Source organism: Empidonax traillii, unplaced genomic scaffold (assembly GCF_003031625.1).
Source record: "Empidonax traillii isolate 1590-97213 ecotype Southwest subspecies unplaced genomic scaffold, ASM303162v1 scaffold1089:size187794, whole genome shotgun sequence".
NCBI classification, from domain to species: Eukaryota; Metazoa; Chordata; class Aves; order Passeriformes; family Tyrannidae; genus Empidonax; species Empidonax traillii.
The window spans coordinates 123,767-139,350 of NW_020956282.1; the positions used below are offsets into that span (position 1 = coordinate 123,767).

Below are 15,584 nucleotides of genomic sequence, written 5' to 3' on the forward strand. Positions count from 1 at the left end.
CAATCCATCTACGTCCTGAGGACCTCGCTGCCACCGTCCAAGCGTGCTTGGCCCCGGCAGATGAACCTCAGGATTAAAGGGTGGGCTCAGTTCCGCGCACACTGTGTCTCACCTAAAAAAATCCAATGCGCAGGCTGGAAGGTGGAAAGACCTTCCCCGGTTCTTCGTTCGCGAAGAGACTGGCCATTATACATTATTATACCTCGGGGATTAACCCCTTCTTTAGATGGCATGGGGGCAATTTGTTGACAGTCAGGGCATGACATGATTATATCTCGAGCTTGATTTATTGTAATTTGGAATTGTCTTTTTAGGGAACGTGCATTTTGATGAAAAAACAGGTGGGAAATTTTAGCTTGCTCGAGAGCTTTGGGCACTGTGATGGTCATAGCGGCAGCATCTGCCTTTTGGTTACCTTCCGCTATGGGTCCTGGCAAATCTGTGTGGGAGCGGACATGCATTATGTAAAAATCAAACTTTCTGTGGTTCAGAAGGAACCATATAGTGCGTATTTCTGCAAACAGACAAGGGTTAGTAATATCTCGGAGGAAAGCAGCTTCGAGACGCGAAACCAAACCTGCAGCATAACATGAATCAGTAATAACATTAAGTGGTTGATCAGAAAACAGTTCAAAGGCTATACGGATTGCAGCAAGTTCTAGGACTTGCACAGAACCTTGGTTTATGGTTCTTACTTTTTTGTCCCACTGTCCAGTGATAGAGTTTACCCACGTTACCACAGCCTTTTGTGACCGTCGAGATGCATCAGTGAAGACAGTCATGCCTTCCACAGGGTGTGGCCGGTAGCAGCGTGCAGTCATTAGAGGTAGATTACCCACTTCTGCCCAGAGTCTGTGTTTGGGGAAATGAATAGAAATGTCACCGGTGTAGTCTGCTAATGCAGTCTGGAATCCAGTATCTTCTGCAAGTAGCCAGTCCAGGTTGTCCTTCGTTGCTGGAATGTAGATGATCTCGGGGTCCTGTCCTTCCAGTTCCTGTAGACGTGCTCTGCCTTTAATGATAAGCTTAGAGAACATTTCATTAAAGGTCCAAACAGTTTTGGGTGGTGTGTGAGGTAGAAATAACCATTCTATCACCCTGAGAGGGTCAGATTCCATCTGATCCCATTGAAACAGTACAGCAAAAGGCTGGAATTTGCTGGAGATAAGAGCAAGGTGGATGTGTAGATCAGGGTGTCGCCGCCTGCCTTGCCTGTCCTCAATCACTTGAGAGCATACCTTCAGGGCTCTCTTAGCTTCAGCTGTCAAAGACCGTGTGGAGGTTAAAAAAGACCATGTGGAGGTTAAAGTTGGGTCTCCTTTGAGCAGTTCAAAGAGAGGGTGTAGCTCCTCTGTGATTATCCCTAGAATCGGTCTGAGCCAGTTAATAGCTCCTAATATTCGCTGCAAGTCATGTAGTGTCAAAGTGTCTTTTACCTTAAGAGTCAGTGGTTGTGGCACGTTTTCCTGCTGTGTGATTCCCCATCCGAGGTAGGCCCAGGGCTGAGTCTTCTGGATCTTTTCTGGAGCAACCTGTAACCCTGCTTCTCGGATAGCATTGGTTAGAGCAGTCATAATTGTGATAAGTAAAGGCACCGGTTTTATTCCAAGCAAATTAAAATAAACATAGAGTACTAACAAAAGAACTATTTCTGCATATTTACTAACTTATAGGCATACCATGGAGTCTGTAAGGTGAAGGGTCCTGTCTGGACCTAACACCAGGGAATCTTTTGTGGCTGGGAACAGGGAACAAATTATAAATAAAAATGTATTTCTCTGTGCCATGTGGATACAGAGAGGCCCTCCATGCCTTGCAATGTGGGCATGATGCAAGACCCCCCTGTACGAGCCCAGGGGAGATAAGTTACAACCAGCCAAAAGGTAACACCCACCTCCAAAGCAGGGAAATTACCTTTTAAGGCAACAAACGGACAATGAATGAATATTCAACAACTGATATCGAAAGGGTACAAAAAGCGCGGTTTTCAAACAATGTGTGTGCTCTTTGTGTGATCCAGAGGTGCACCCAGTGCTGGAAATGGGTAACCAGCACTGCAAAAAAAACCTCTTGCTATATTTCTTTGTCCTGCAGGTATTTTTGCCGTCTTCAAAATTCAAGAAAAGAAGTAACTTATAACAATAATAGGTGGTAGATCAGTTTTTAGGGCAGTAGCTACTAACATATCATCCATATAATGATAAATGACAGCAGAAGGGTAGAGTTCTCTGACAGGGCATATGGCTTTGGCAACCACTGTCTGGCAAATAGTTGGACTATTCCGCATGCCCTGTGGGAGAACACCCAGTGAAACCTTTTCATGGGCTCTGCATGATTGAGGGCTGGAACTGAAAAGGCAAAGCAGGGGGCATCACTTGGATGCGGGAAAATGGTGAAAAAACAGTCTTTTAAGTCAATTACCATTAGTGGCCATCCTGCAGGAAGCATGGCAGGTGAGGGAAGTCCTGGTTTTAGCGCCCCCATTGGCTCAATGACTGCATTGACTGCTCTAAGATCCTGTAGCAGTCGCCACTTGCCACTTTTCTTAGGGACACAGAACACCGGGGTATTCCATGGGCTAGAAGTTGGTGCTATGTGGCCAGCATCCAGCTGTTCTTGGACTAGGTTTTGTAGCTGAACAAGCCGTTCCTTTTTCAAGGCTCACTGATCGACCCAAATAGGGTCCTCTGTTTTCCATGTTAGTTTGATAAGTTCGTGGAATGGCTGATCAATGGCCCTTAGTGAAAAATCTGAGTTTTCTTTGTCTGGTTGTCTTCTGCTGCGATATGTATTACAGTGCCAAATTGACCCAAGACATCCCTTCCCCACAGGGTCCAAGGAATGGGAGCTATGAAGGGTGCAATTCTAGCTCTCTGTCCCTCTGGCCCTAGCATTGTGCGCAGATGAGTACTTTGTCTGGGTTTTTGCATGCCTCCCACCCCCTGAATAGACGCTGCAGGGAACACCGTAGCCCAGTCAGATGGCCACTCTGTATCCTTTATGATAGTAACATCCGCCCCTGAATCTACCAAGCCCTTAAATTCGCGCCCATCTATTTGGCAAACTAGCATAGGTTGAGAGGCAGAGACGGTCTCTGACCAAAGTATTTGTGGCTGACCTGTGCTTCCAAAAGCCCCGGAGCCTCTCTTCCCCACCCCAGATGGTGATAAGGTGTGAAAGGGCATTAGCTGAGCCAGTCTCTGCCCTTTGGGTATGTAGCAGGGTGGTATTGGTGTCCATGCCATTATTTGGATTTCACACTGAGAATCCAGTCAATCACTCCGGGTAAAACAAACAAACCCATCCTCGTGGTTGAGGAATGGCCGATTAGGAGGCCGTGCACCCTCGGACCTAGGGGTCCCCATACCCCAGTGGGTATTAAAGTCACCTCTGTGGATGTTATAATTACTGGCTTTCTGGAGGCCAAGTCCAGGCCAGCGCTTCCTGTGGTGGCTGCGAGCAAATCGTGGGCATATTGTTTGGGGCCAAATTTATTTGATTGCAGGGGGCGCGCGACCTCGCACCCCGTCTGCAGTTTCCCGAGAACGCAGGGCTGTTCCCGTGGTCAGCTCGCAACCTACAGTTACAAGCCCATTGCTTTCCCTTATTGCATTTGTGGTACGTTGTGCAAGGGGGCTTTTTAGGGCAGTTTTTAATGAGATGGTTAGTTGACCCTCAGCAGTAACAGCAGCCCTTTTCCTTTTCCCCGTTGTTTACTTTTAGCTGGGCAGTTAACACTGTTGCAATGGAGTTAGCGTGGTGGTCGACAGAACCTACATTCTGGCAAGCCCGGACCGTTTCAGCAATTGTGCAGCTTTCTCCTTTCAGTAGGGACTGCAAAGCTCGCCTGCAATCATTATTTGCATTTTCATATGCAAGTTGTTTAAAGAGCAAATCCCTGGCAGTGTCATCATCCACTTGTTTATTTAGGGCAGTTTGTAGCCGATCAAGAAATTTTGTGAATGGCTCAGTGGCTTCCTGTAAAACTTTAGCAAACGACAAATTACTGTCTTTGTCTGTGCTAGGAAGCTTTCGCAATGATCTTAAAGTCATTTTCGATATGACCTCATATATCTCTCGTGGATAGCCAATTTGTGCCCCAGGGGCTGAGTGAGCTCCTTCCCCCACTAGGTGATCAACAGTCATGCCTGCCTGTAAAGCACCCGGTTCATTTGCATGAGCGGTGCAGCTTTCCCTAAAGTCTGAAAGCCACACACCGTATTGGGTAATGCTTAAGGCCATTTTAAGTAGTGTTTTCCAGTCATGGGGAGTAAATACATATGTGCTGCCCATCGTCTCCAAATAGGAAAACATATGGGACGAGGAAACACCGTTTTCTTTAATTATTCGCCTCAGATCTTTAGTCACCTCATACGGTAAGGTTTGGAACTGAGGGTTGTGCCGCGGTCGGTATACTACCAGGCATGCACGTAATATTTCCCAATCGCCCAATTTGACTGCGTCCTCCCGGAATTTATTCCAATTTCTCCCACATGACTCTGCAGCCACAAGTCTTTTCTCATTCAGAGCCATCGCGACTAACCCTTCTCCCAGGTCCTCCCCCGTATCACTGTACTCTGTGCTGTCACTATCGGATTCTACCATAGGCGCATTACAAACTTGCCGCGCCACCGGAAGAGAAGGGTATTCTCCTGCCGCGTGGCCAGTGGAAGATGGCCGCGCCACCGGAAGAGAAGGGTACCTCCCCGCCGCGTGGTCGTTGTAGCGTGGCTGCGCGGGCGGAAAAGGGGGACTCATTTCCCGTTCCCGGGGGAACAAGATGGCGCCCCCCTTGCAGCCATGTGCTCGCCACATGGCCGAGAGCTTGCTACGGGCAAAGGGTAAATGCCCGTCTGCACGCACTCCCCCCGGCTTTCTCGGCGCAAGCTCTCCGTACGGTCCCCGGTGCTAGCCCCTCGGCTCGAACACTGCGCTTGCCCCCCCTCGGCTGCCCCGCCGCGTGAGTCCCGCGCCAAGCCCCCCGCGGCAGCTCTGCCGCGCGAGTCTCGCGCCTGGTCCGGCTCCCCCTCCCCCAGACCCGCGTGTCATCTAAAAGCTTGCTCTTTATTGTAATCCATTGCGTTTCCCTCCCGTCCCTGTTCGGGCACCAAATGTAGCAGTTATTAATATAATAACTGACGAGTCCCAAAGGACCAGAAGAGCACCAACGTGGTGCGTAACAAGATAGAGTTTATTCCAGGCGGCACAGCTCATATATAGCAGTTTCAAATGCTGGCATTTCGCGACATGTGACCATATCAGCCAATCCCATACAAGCACCCATCTGAGCATGTGCAACAGAGTCTTAGGACTACAAATCCCAGAAGCCTTTGCCACACCTGGTATACCCACATCCCACATCTCCCCGTTGTTCTGATTAACCATAAGAAACGTGGTGCAGTCTCGGAGAGGGAGTCCCTCCTCCCACAAGTCCCGCAACACTAAAAAGAAGCAACGCAGGTCCATGGAGAGAGCCCCCCTCCCCCCGGGTACTGCCAAACCCTAAAAGAGATGCGGCACAACCTCGGAGAGGGAGTCCCTCCTACCACGAGTCCTGCAACAGCCCCTGTCCCAAGGAACAGCCTGGAGAGAGGCACAAACCCCTCCGTAGATCACAGAAAGGCTCTGTTCCCCTGAACAGCCCCAGAAGGAGGGAAGGCACAACATCTTCAGAAATCCAAAACTAATAGACCAGCAACACACTCCAACAGACTATTCCCTCCACCTGTGGATCCAGCTGTTCACCACATCAAAGGGCACAACCCTACAAGCAATACATGCACCTACAGAGTCCACCCTGTTCACAACAACAGTGTGTTTTCATGTTCGGCAATCCCATCCTCGTCGCCAAAAAATGTAAAGGAGTGAGTTCGAAAGGATGCTGAGATTGAAAAGAAGACACTGCTGAAAGCTCAACAATAAACCCAGTATTTATTACAGATTACAGAAAGTGGTCAAGTAAATGGGAACCCGAGAGACAGGAAAGGAGAGGAGTAAACTAAGCCCTCAGTGAAACCCCCACTCATGCAGGTGTGTTTTACGAGGTTGTCTTACTGACCGCAGGATAATCAGAATTCCCCATAGCAGAGGCTTCATCCTCGGAGAGTCAGCAGGCTCACAAAGATAGTGGGCATCCCTGCAAAAGGCAACGTTGTCCTTCATGTGAAGCTTGAGAGCCCTGAGCATGAGCCACCTGCATTTTTATCCAATTATCCAGTGATGTCTACCTGGGCCGGTGTGGCAGCACGGCCCAGCCAGAGGCCTTCCGTCCTTCCCCCTGTTAGGTAAGTGTATCCCTTCAGCGCATGAGTGAGAACTTGGGGATTCCCCTATCGCACTTGCACTGTTTCACTCAAGGGGTCTTATCTATTTGGGTCTGGGGGCTTTACTTCATCCTCTCCTCTTCAGTTTCTCCTTCAAATGTCCTCTACAGACGACTAGCCAATCACAGAATACCAATTAAAACAGTTTATACAAGAAACTGTCTCTCCAAGGACAAAACTCCAGTTTATCAGTGAACTTGGCAGGCAAAGAACAAAACTTTTGCAGGTGGTTGGGCCAAACACAGACCAAAAAACATCAACAATCCCTAATACAGCAGGACAAGCAGATTCCTGGACAGTGGGGAACGCCAGAACCCCAAAGTGAAGACACCAGAGAAGGGAAACTCCTGGGAGGATTTTTTGAAGCAGAATCTTCATGGATCTGGCTTTTTGGAGGAATGAATCTTGTTGGTTTAGAGGTTTTTATGGACACGAGATGCTCAGTGACTTCTAGAGATGGACTTTGGTAGGAGAAACCCCCTCTAATCCACTGTGTTCACACCTTGTTTTTCCCTGCAAACGAGGATTTCTCTTTCCCAAAACCGTGCAGGATGGAGGAGGAGGCTGCGAGGAAGGGCAAAATGCGGAGGATCCCTCAGGCAGGTGAGGGATAAGTCAGTGCCCCTTTGACCCTGTCTTGTGGTGCATCTGGCAGCTGAGCATTGCTCCCAGTTGCAGGACAACACTGCTGCTTCTGACGTCCTGCGGGGGCCAGATTTGGGGGTATGTCCTTGGCCTTCTTTCTAGGCTGGAGGCAAATCCCCTTCCTCTCTTTCTTACTCCCTCTAATATCTTCCTTCATCTCTTTGCTCCTTTTCCTTTCTTCTCCTGTTCTTCCCTCTCCTTCCTTCTGCATTTTCCTTCCTCACCTGATTCCTTTTCTTTCTTCCTTCCTCCCCTTTTTACTTCTCCTGCCTCCTTTTTTTTCCTGCCTCTTTCCTCTTCTTTTTCCTTTCCTTCTTCCTTCCTCTCCTCAGTCCTTTCTCCATTTCTTCCTTCTTTTTATCCTTCCTCTCTTCCTTCCTGCCCCAGATGCTGAGCTGAGGACAGAGAGCACAGAGGACAAATCCCCCCAGCAGAACCTGGTGTGAGAAGCCGTTTTGAATGGCTCCATGGCGCGGGAAGGCAGTGTAACACAGATAATATAGAAATACCAAAAATTATGTTTACCCATTGTTTCTGCCTGTCAAAAACTTTCTACCAAGAATTATCTGTCAGCTTTCTGCCAGAAGTTCTCACCAGAGCTTCCTGCTGGACTTTTCCTGCCAAAGGATCCTGCTGTTGTTTATGGTTATCATATCTCCTCAAACATCTGAATAGGGCTACGTGCCAAGAAACCACGTACAACCTCCTTTGAACACTGTAAAAGTTGAGGACAAATTTTGGAAAATCAGGAAAGAGGAAAGGGAGAAAGAACTGGTGACTGTGGCCAAGGATCTCTCCCCACCTCCCCTCACCTTTTCTCTGCCACCACGTGCTGCCTGCCTGCCATGGGATACTGGAACTCTGCCAGCCTGGAGAGAACTGAGACCCACTGTGCCACCTTATCCTTCTACCCTGACCATATTTTCTGAGGGCCCAAATGGGAGGCTGCACTGAGACCCTGCACGGCCTGGGGCAAAGCTCCTCATGAGAGGAGTTCTGGCTGGCTGCTAAAGCTGGAACAAGGTCAGAGTTGAAGTTCTGTGGGGTTTTGTTCTCAGCCTGGTTGCCAGCATTAGATTCTGCTTGGAATTTTCTTTAGAGAGGAACTGATTCGGGAGTCTTTCTTTTTTTCCCCTTCCCTGTTCCCCTTTGTTTCTTTCTTAGCAGCAGTTCTTGTGCACATCAAAGGGACAAGGAAAACTATACCGCACGACTTGGCCAGCACAACAGAGTGAGTTTTTTCCCATTGGGGAGGACTTTTTTTTTGTTATTGTTTCTCTCCCTCCTCTCTCTCCTTTTTCCCAGTGTGTGTGGGGGGAGGAAAACCCATTTGCGGTTTTTCTAACACACTCTGGAGGGTGTTACCCTCACGTGGCAACGACCAGTGATTCCACAGTGCCGCCTGCCGACCAGCATAAAGAACAACAGGCTCTGCAATTCCAGTGATCCAAAAGTGCCCCCTGGTAACTGTATGTCATAGTTCCGATTTTAGTGAGGAAGTTTTCTTTCCCTTCCCCCTGCCGTGTGTGCTCTGTGTGTAGGCCATCAGGTAGCTATCAGGCGAACAAAAGAATCGACTGGGTCCACTAATGGCTGAGAGATTAGTCTCCTAGACAACAAAGGGGGAGGAGTTGGGGGGGGCTACTGTGTGGCTGGAGGGAGGTTGGGAGGTGGGGGCTGAGTGTCAGCTCAGCTCTCTGCCCTCAGCGGAGCCTGCTGCGAACTGCAGACGCTGCCTGGGTTTTCTTCTTTTCCTGTCAGAGGGGAGTTTGCTGTTGCCTTCTGCTCAGCTGTTGCTGGCTGCAGGCCCTGCTTACAGTAAATCCTAACGAGCTGAAGTTCGTGAGTTTTCTTCCATTAGGAGAACTTTCTGTTTTATTGCTGTCTTTTTTTCTTCCCCCTTCCCCCCCCCCCCCCCCCCATTCCCTTTCTCCTTTCCCAGTGTGGGAAGGGAAGGGGAACTGAGTTGCTTTTTTGGGTTTTTTTCTTTCCCTCTGACATACCGGGAGGGTATTGTTTTTCTCCATCCCACGTGGCAGTGACCAGGGATTCCACAGTGCTGCCTGGTGACGGGCACTGGACATTACAAGTTCTGCATCTCCAGTGACACAACAGCGCCCCCTGCTGACTGTGGTTGGAATTGCACAAAAGGGTGCAAAAAATTGAACTGTTTTACTCTTCCTTTTACCAGTTTATCGGTTTGTTTTTGAAGGGGTTATTTGCGGGTATAGGAGTGTTGTTTGGTTGTTTTACTTGGTTTTTTTTTTTTTTTTGTGTGTTTCGGTTAATACAAATATACCTTTTCATAAAGGGCTGTTATTCTTTCCCTTTTCCAGAATTTGTTTTCCTTCAATCGGAACCTCTTAATTTTGGATTTAACATTGCTTAGAAAGAGAAGTTTGGGTCTTTTCTCCTAACCTATCCTCAGCAAAAGACCCTTCTCTCATTTAAACTGGGACACTGTAACAGGACACAACAAGCTCTGCAACCCCGATGATCCCACGGCGCCCCCTGTTTCCTGTGGTTAGAATTGCACCAATAGGCACAAACTGAAATGTTTCCTTTTTTCTTTGCTTTTTTATTGGTATATTTTAAAGGGGATTAATTGTGGGTATAGGAGTATTGTTTGGTTGTTTTACTTGTTTTCTTTCATTGTTTCCGCCAATACACATATATCTGTAATCAAAGGGCTGTTATTTTTCCTTTTTCCACATTTTTTCCCCTCAATTGGAACCTCTTAATTTTGTATCTACAATTGCTTAGAGGGGGGAGTTTTTGGGTCTTCCTCATAACTCATCCTCAGCAAAACCTCTGTGTCTCATTTTAAACTGAGACATCAGGAAGTTGTAGCCAGGTGGGGGTCAGTATCTTCAAGACAAGCAGCAATACGACAAGAGAACATGGTCTTAAGCTGCACCAGGGGCGGTTTGTGTTGGACATTCAAAAGACTGGGGGATTGGGCATTGGAATGGGCTGCCAAGGGAGGTGGTGGAATCATCATCCCTGGAGGTGTTAAAGAAAAGACAGGATGTGTCACTCAGTGCATGGGTTGGTTGACAAGGTGGTGTTGGGGCATAGGTTGGACTCGATGATCTCAGAGGTCTTTTCCAACCTCATTGATTCTGTGATTCTTTCATGGCCCCTTCGTCCCATGAGGTTGTGCAGTGGTAAAATGGTCCTTTTTATCCATGAGGTTCCACATGTCACAGTGGTCCTTTTGTTCCATGAGTTCCCATGAGTGTCCCAGGATTCTTTTGGTTCCATGAGGCTTCTCAGTGCCACAATCCCCTTGATTTCATGAGGTTCTGCAGTGTCACAACAGTCTCTTGGTTCCATTAGGCCCTGCAGTGTCACAGTTGCCCCTTGGTTCCATGAGGTTCCACAGTGTCCCAGGATTCCTTTGGTTCCATAGGACTGACATTGGGTTTGGAGACATCACAGATCTAGTGATGGCTGCAGCAGAATGTGCCACAGAAAATTTCTGTGTAACCAAGCTGCTGTGCAAGGAAACCAGCAAAGCAAAGAAACAGGAAGGGAAGGAACTTGTGGTTAACAGAAGCAGCAAAGCAGGCAAAGAATCTCAGAATATGCTGAGTTGGAAGGAACCTGTGAGGATCACTGAGTCCAACCCTCGGCCCTGCACAGGACCATCCCCAAGAGTCACACCTTGTGCCTGAGAGCGTTGTCCAAACACTCCTGGAGATCTGTTGGCCTTGGTGCTGTGCCCACTGCCATGGGGAGCCTGTTCAGTGCCCTACTACCCTCTGGGGGAAGAACCTTTTCCAGAGATCCATTCTAACCCTCCCCTAACACGGTTCCAGGCCATTCCCTGGGTCCTGTCCCTGGTCGCCCCAGAGCAGCGCTAAGGGCCTACCCCTCCTTTGCCCCTCTCCAGGAAGTTGGAACTGCAGTGAGGTCTCCCCTCAGTGTCCTCTTCTCCAGCTGAAGTGTCCTCAGTGTCCTTACATAGCTTCAGATCAAACCCTTCCCCATCTTTGTTGCCCTCCTTTGGACACTCTAATAGCTTATCTCTCTTCCATTGTGTCCCCAAACTGCCCCAATATTGCAGGTGAGGCCACCTCAGGGCAGAGTAGAGTGGAAAAATCCCCTCCCTGATGCTCCCAGGGCAGGGTTGGCCCTCCTGACTGCCAGGGCACTGCTGACTCAGGGCCAACTGGCCACCCACCAGAACCCCCAGGGCCCTTTCCTGGCTCTGCTTCCCAGCCTCTCATTCCTAGTGTTTCCATCAGTCTGGGGTTGCCCCATTCCAGGGCAGAATCCGGCTCTTCCCCCTGTTGAACTTCCCATGATTGGTGATTCCCATCCCTCACATCTGTCCAGGTCTCTCTGCAGGACCTCCCTGCCCTCAGGGGACTCAACAGCTCCTCCCAGTCATCTTCAGACTTGCTCAGTGTCCCTTCCAATGCTGTCACCAAGTCATTGATGAAAATGCTGAAAAGCACAGGGCCTGGGATGGAGCAACTGGGATCATATTGGGAGTGACTGGGATCATACTGGGACTGGGATCATACTGTATGTGACTGGAACCATATTGGGGGTGCCTAGGTACACAGTGGGATCATACTGGAGAGACTGGCGTTACAGGAGTGTGAATGGAACCTTACAGGGGGTTACTGGGAGTTCCTGGGCCCACCCTTGGAGGCAACTGGGAGCACGTTGGAAGCAACTGGAAATACTGGAACCATGCTGAGGGGGACTGAGACCACCTCTGGAGAGCAACTGGCATCACAGTTTGGGCTACTGGGAACAATGGAGGCAATCTGGGATCACCTGGAAGCAACTGGGAGTAACTGGGAATGACTGGGTATATGCTGGACGAAACTAGGATATCCTGGGAGGGACTGGGATCATAGCGGGGGTGACTGTAGCAAAGCAAAGGTGAGAACAAGGAAAGGAAGGCCTGGGAAATGTCTAGATGGCCTTGTCTTGTTTATCTGAAGCCTTGATTTAGGGTCCAGGGGATGGAGCTGAGCTCGTGGGGGGAGGGTGGAATAACTGCAGACTCTGAGGTCTGGGTGTGGTGTGTGTGATGGGCCAGCCTGGGTATGATTGAGGAGTGACCTGCAGCTGTGTTCTGCCTTGATTTGCTTAACCACTCCCAGTGGGAAGCGAATGAGATAAAAGCCCTAGATCATGAGCAATGAAGTGATTTTTGCCCATCAAGCCAGGAGTCACAGGTAACTGAATCTCCCACTTTTCCAGAGATTTCCAGTTTTGCCATTGTTTTTTCTGTATGTTGCCTGAAGGTGAACACCAACCCTTTGTGCCACTGGGTTCAAATGTGATGGCTTTGGATCATGCTCTGTTTTGTCATCAGTTGAAGGCTTGACTGCCAGAGGAGGCTTAGGATGAACAGACCTATGAGAGGTACTGGGTCCTGAAGTACACATTGCATTGCCTTGACTTGCTCATTTCTCGAGTGCTGCTTTCCTAGCCTGTTGTAATCCTTGAGGAATTTCTGCTCTGGGGATTTTGAAGGGTTGACTTGGAGCAGGATCATCCTCTGTGTCTCTGCTGCCTCTGTCAAATTTCTCCTTGAGTAACCTCATCTGTGACTTGCAACTCATAGTTGAGATATTTCTGTCTCCACAAGTCTGCTGAAGAGGATGTCCTGCACTGGAGTCAAAGATGTTCTTTGCCCTTTGATGATAACGTCCCTTTTTGTCCCTGCCCTTACTGGGGCAACTGGGAGTCCCTGGGAATGACTAGGGTGACTAGGATGTACTGGAACTGTCTGTAACCATAGTGGAGTCATAAACTCCCCCCCACACACACCTTCTCTGCAGAGGAGAGGAAAAAAAACCAGTTAAAGAATTTCTAAGTTAAGAACTGGGGGACTTATTTACTAATGAGAAAAACAGAGTCAAAGTGGGGATAGAACTTAAATTTGTTGCTAACGGGATAAAAATTAAAAAGTGAGAAATAGACCAGTCTTAAACAAACACCTTCCCTCCTCCCCCCTTCCTTGCATGTTCTCCCTTCTTCCTCCAGCAGTGCAGAGGATGGGGAAGGGGGAAAAGGTCACAGCCAGATGTTGCTTCTGCCGCTGTTAAAGTGCGTCTATCTCTTTAACCGCAGCTCTTCCCAATCCACTGTCCTGGGGGTCACTTCTTCATGGGGGTGAAGGGGTCTCTGCACTCCAATGGTCTTCTGTGGTGTATAGGGGGACAACCTGCATTACCATAGTCTTCACCATGGGCTGGGGGGGGGGAGTAATGGCTCTGAGTCCTTCCCCTGTTTCTGTGGGGTCCCTTCCCACGGGAGACAGTCCCTGATGGACTTCTCCAGCGTGAGTCCATTCCTCGGGCAGCAGTTCCGCCTAATCTGCTGTCCCTTGAGTCACTCTTCCATGGGGTGCAGTCCTTCACAGACAAGCTGCACTGACGTGGGTCCCTTACCGGGATCCCAAGTCCTTCCTGGGACAACTTGCTCCAGCACGGGTGTTTCTCTCCACAGGCCACAGGTCTCCAGCAGGACTCTGCTTCATCCTGAGTTTCCCACAGGGTCACAGCCCACAGCCTCCTTCATGCAACTCCCAGTTTCAGCATGAGCTCTTCCATGAGCTGCAGGGCAAAGGGTCTCTGCACCCCAATGGTCTTCTACCAGTGGCAGGGACATTGGCTCTCAGTCTTTCCCCCTGCTGGAGGGGAAGAGGGGGGGCCCCTGGGACCCCCTCCCTTGCCCCCCTCTTCCCCTACTGCACTGACCTTAGAGTCTACTAGTTATCTCATGTTCTCTTCTGCTCTTCTCCCTGCTGGGATTTTCTTGTGCACAACACTCTCTGTTTCTAAATATGTTATCCCAGAGGCATTCCCGTGATTTCTAATTGTCTGCTGGCCTTGGACAGAAGCAGGAAATCCGTCCTGAAGCTGGCCATCATTGGCTGCATGGGACAAGAGAAACTACTAGCAGTTTCTGACTGAAATTGCCCTTGTAGCCCCTGCTTGCTACCAAAAAAACACAACCAGCCACAGAAACCCACGACAGGGGGTGACTGGGACTGCACTGGAAGCAACTGGGACCACACAGGGAGGGAACTTGGAGTGACTGGGTCTACACTGGGGAAAACTGGAAATGACTGGGACCCTGCTGGGGGAGACCAGGATCATACTGGCAGTGACTTGGGCTATGCTGGGGGAAATTGGGACTGTGTTGTGGGCAAGTGGGATATAGTGTCATTTATGTCTTCATACATCTCTACATCACCTTCTTGGCCCCCCTGTGTACTTCCATGATCCTGTAAAACAAATACCACATCATCATAATTTTCTTCACTTTATGGGGCAGAGCTGGGCTTGATGTTTCTGGGAGGCAGACTGGGAGCTTCCATAACCTCCAGGTCTGGGTGAGAGATTGGTTTAGGGGATGGAAACTGTGTAGCACGATCTAATAGAGGCACCAGTGGGGCAAAACCAAAAGATCCTATCAGTTTGAAACCTTCATTTCCAGATGTCTTTTTTGGGGTCCTCCTCTGGTATCCTTGCAGTTCTACACTTAGAGGTCTATTGGGCTTTGCTGAGGATGTGGATGTCTTGAACTCTGGGGCCAAGACTCTCTGCCTGGGTGTGGGAGAACCATCTTCTTTCCCTCGTGTTTCATATGATGACCTTACTGCACCAAGTTTGCTGTATTGGTCTTACAAAACTTATGAGGAGAATCTGATCCTTCCTGGATGACTTTCTTGGCAACAGTGGTCTTGATAACGCTCATTGCCTTTTCTTCAGTCTCTTTCTTCACGTTTCTGAAGGTGCCTTAAAATAAGGTCTGCGAGTGGCCAGCAGGCTTCAGACCTATTTTAGGAAGATGACTGCCTGCAGCTTCTGCCGCTGAGTTATTTTCACCCAGGTTTTGCTCCCAGAGTATTTTTTTCTTTACCAGGAGGAGCAGAGCTGGGGAACTTGTTCCATGCAGGTTTTGGGTGTAGAGGCTTTGGGTCTTTTGCCAGGTAACAGGTTTTGATGGAGAATTTAGTGCATTCACTTTTTTCATAGTTTTCTCTGCTTATTGGTTGAAGATAAACACCAGACACTTGTGCCACTGTATTCAGATGTGGTTGCTTTCATTCATCCTCTGTGTCATCACAAGTTGATGGCTTGACCACCAAAGAAGGCTTACAAGAAATGGTTCTATAGGAGGTACTGGGTCCTTCAGTGCACGTGGCATTTCCTTGAGCTGCTAGTTTCTCAAGGGCTGCTTTCTGTGCCTGTTGTCTTTCTTCAGGAACTTGTGTTTCCGGGATTTTTAGGGGTTGACTGTGAGCCAGATCCTCCTCTGTGTTTCTGCCACCTGACTCAAATTCCTCCATGAGAAACCTTGCCCAAGACTTGTGAATAAAACTTAAGATATTTCTGAGTCTACAAGTCTGTTGCAGAGGATGTCCTGGACTGTAGTCAAAGATGTTCTTTCCCCTTTGATGTTAATGTTCCTTTTTTAAGCTCTGCCAGGGGAGGTTTAGGTTGGATATTAGAAAGAAGTTCTTTACAGAGAGATTGATCAGGCATTGTGTAACAGGGTGAGTTCGAATGGATGCTGAGATTGAAAACCAAGACACGGCTGGAAGCTCAACAATAAACCGAATATTTATTACAGAAAGTG

At 48.9% G+C, this 15,584-nt stretch overlaps 1 protein-coding gene across 1 annotated transcript; it reads right to left on the reverse strand.

Annotated features, from left to right (window-relative positions):
• Window positions 1-14,115: 14,115 nt before the first annotated feature.
• LOC114068561 (FYN-binding protein 1-like) lies at window positions 14,116-15,294 on the reverse strand. Its single transcript, XM_027904786.1, is given in 3 exon segments — window positions 14,116-14,610; window positions 14,613-14,829; window positions 14,831-15,294. Coding segments are annotated over 3 exon segments (1,176 nt in total).
• Window positions 15,295-15,584: the final 290 nt, after the last annotated feature.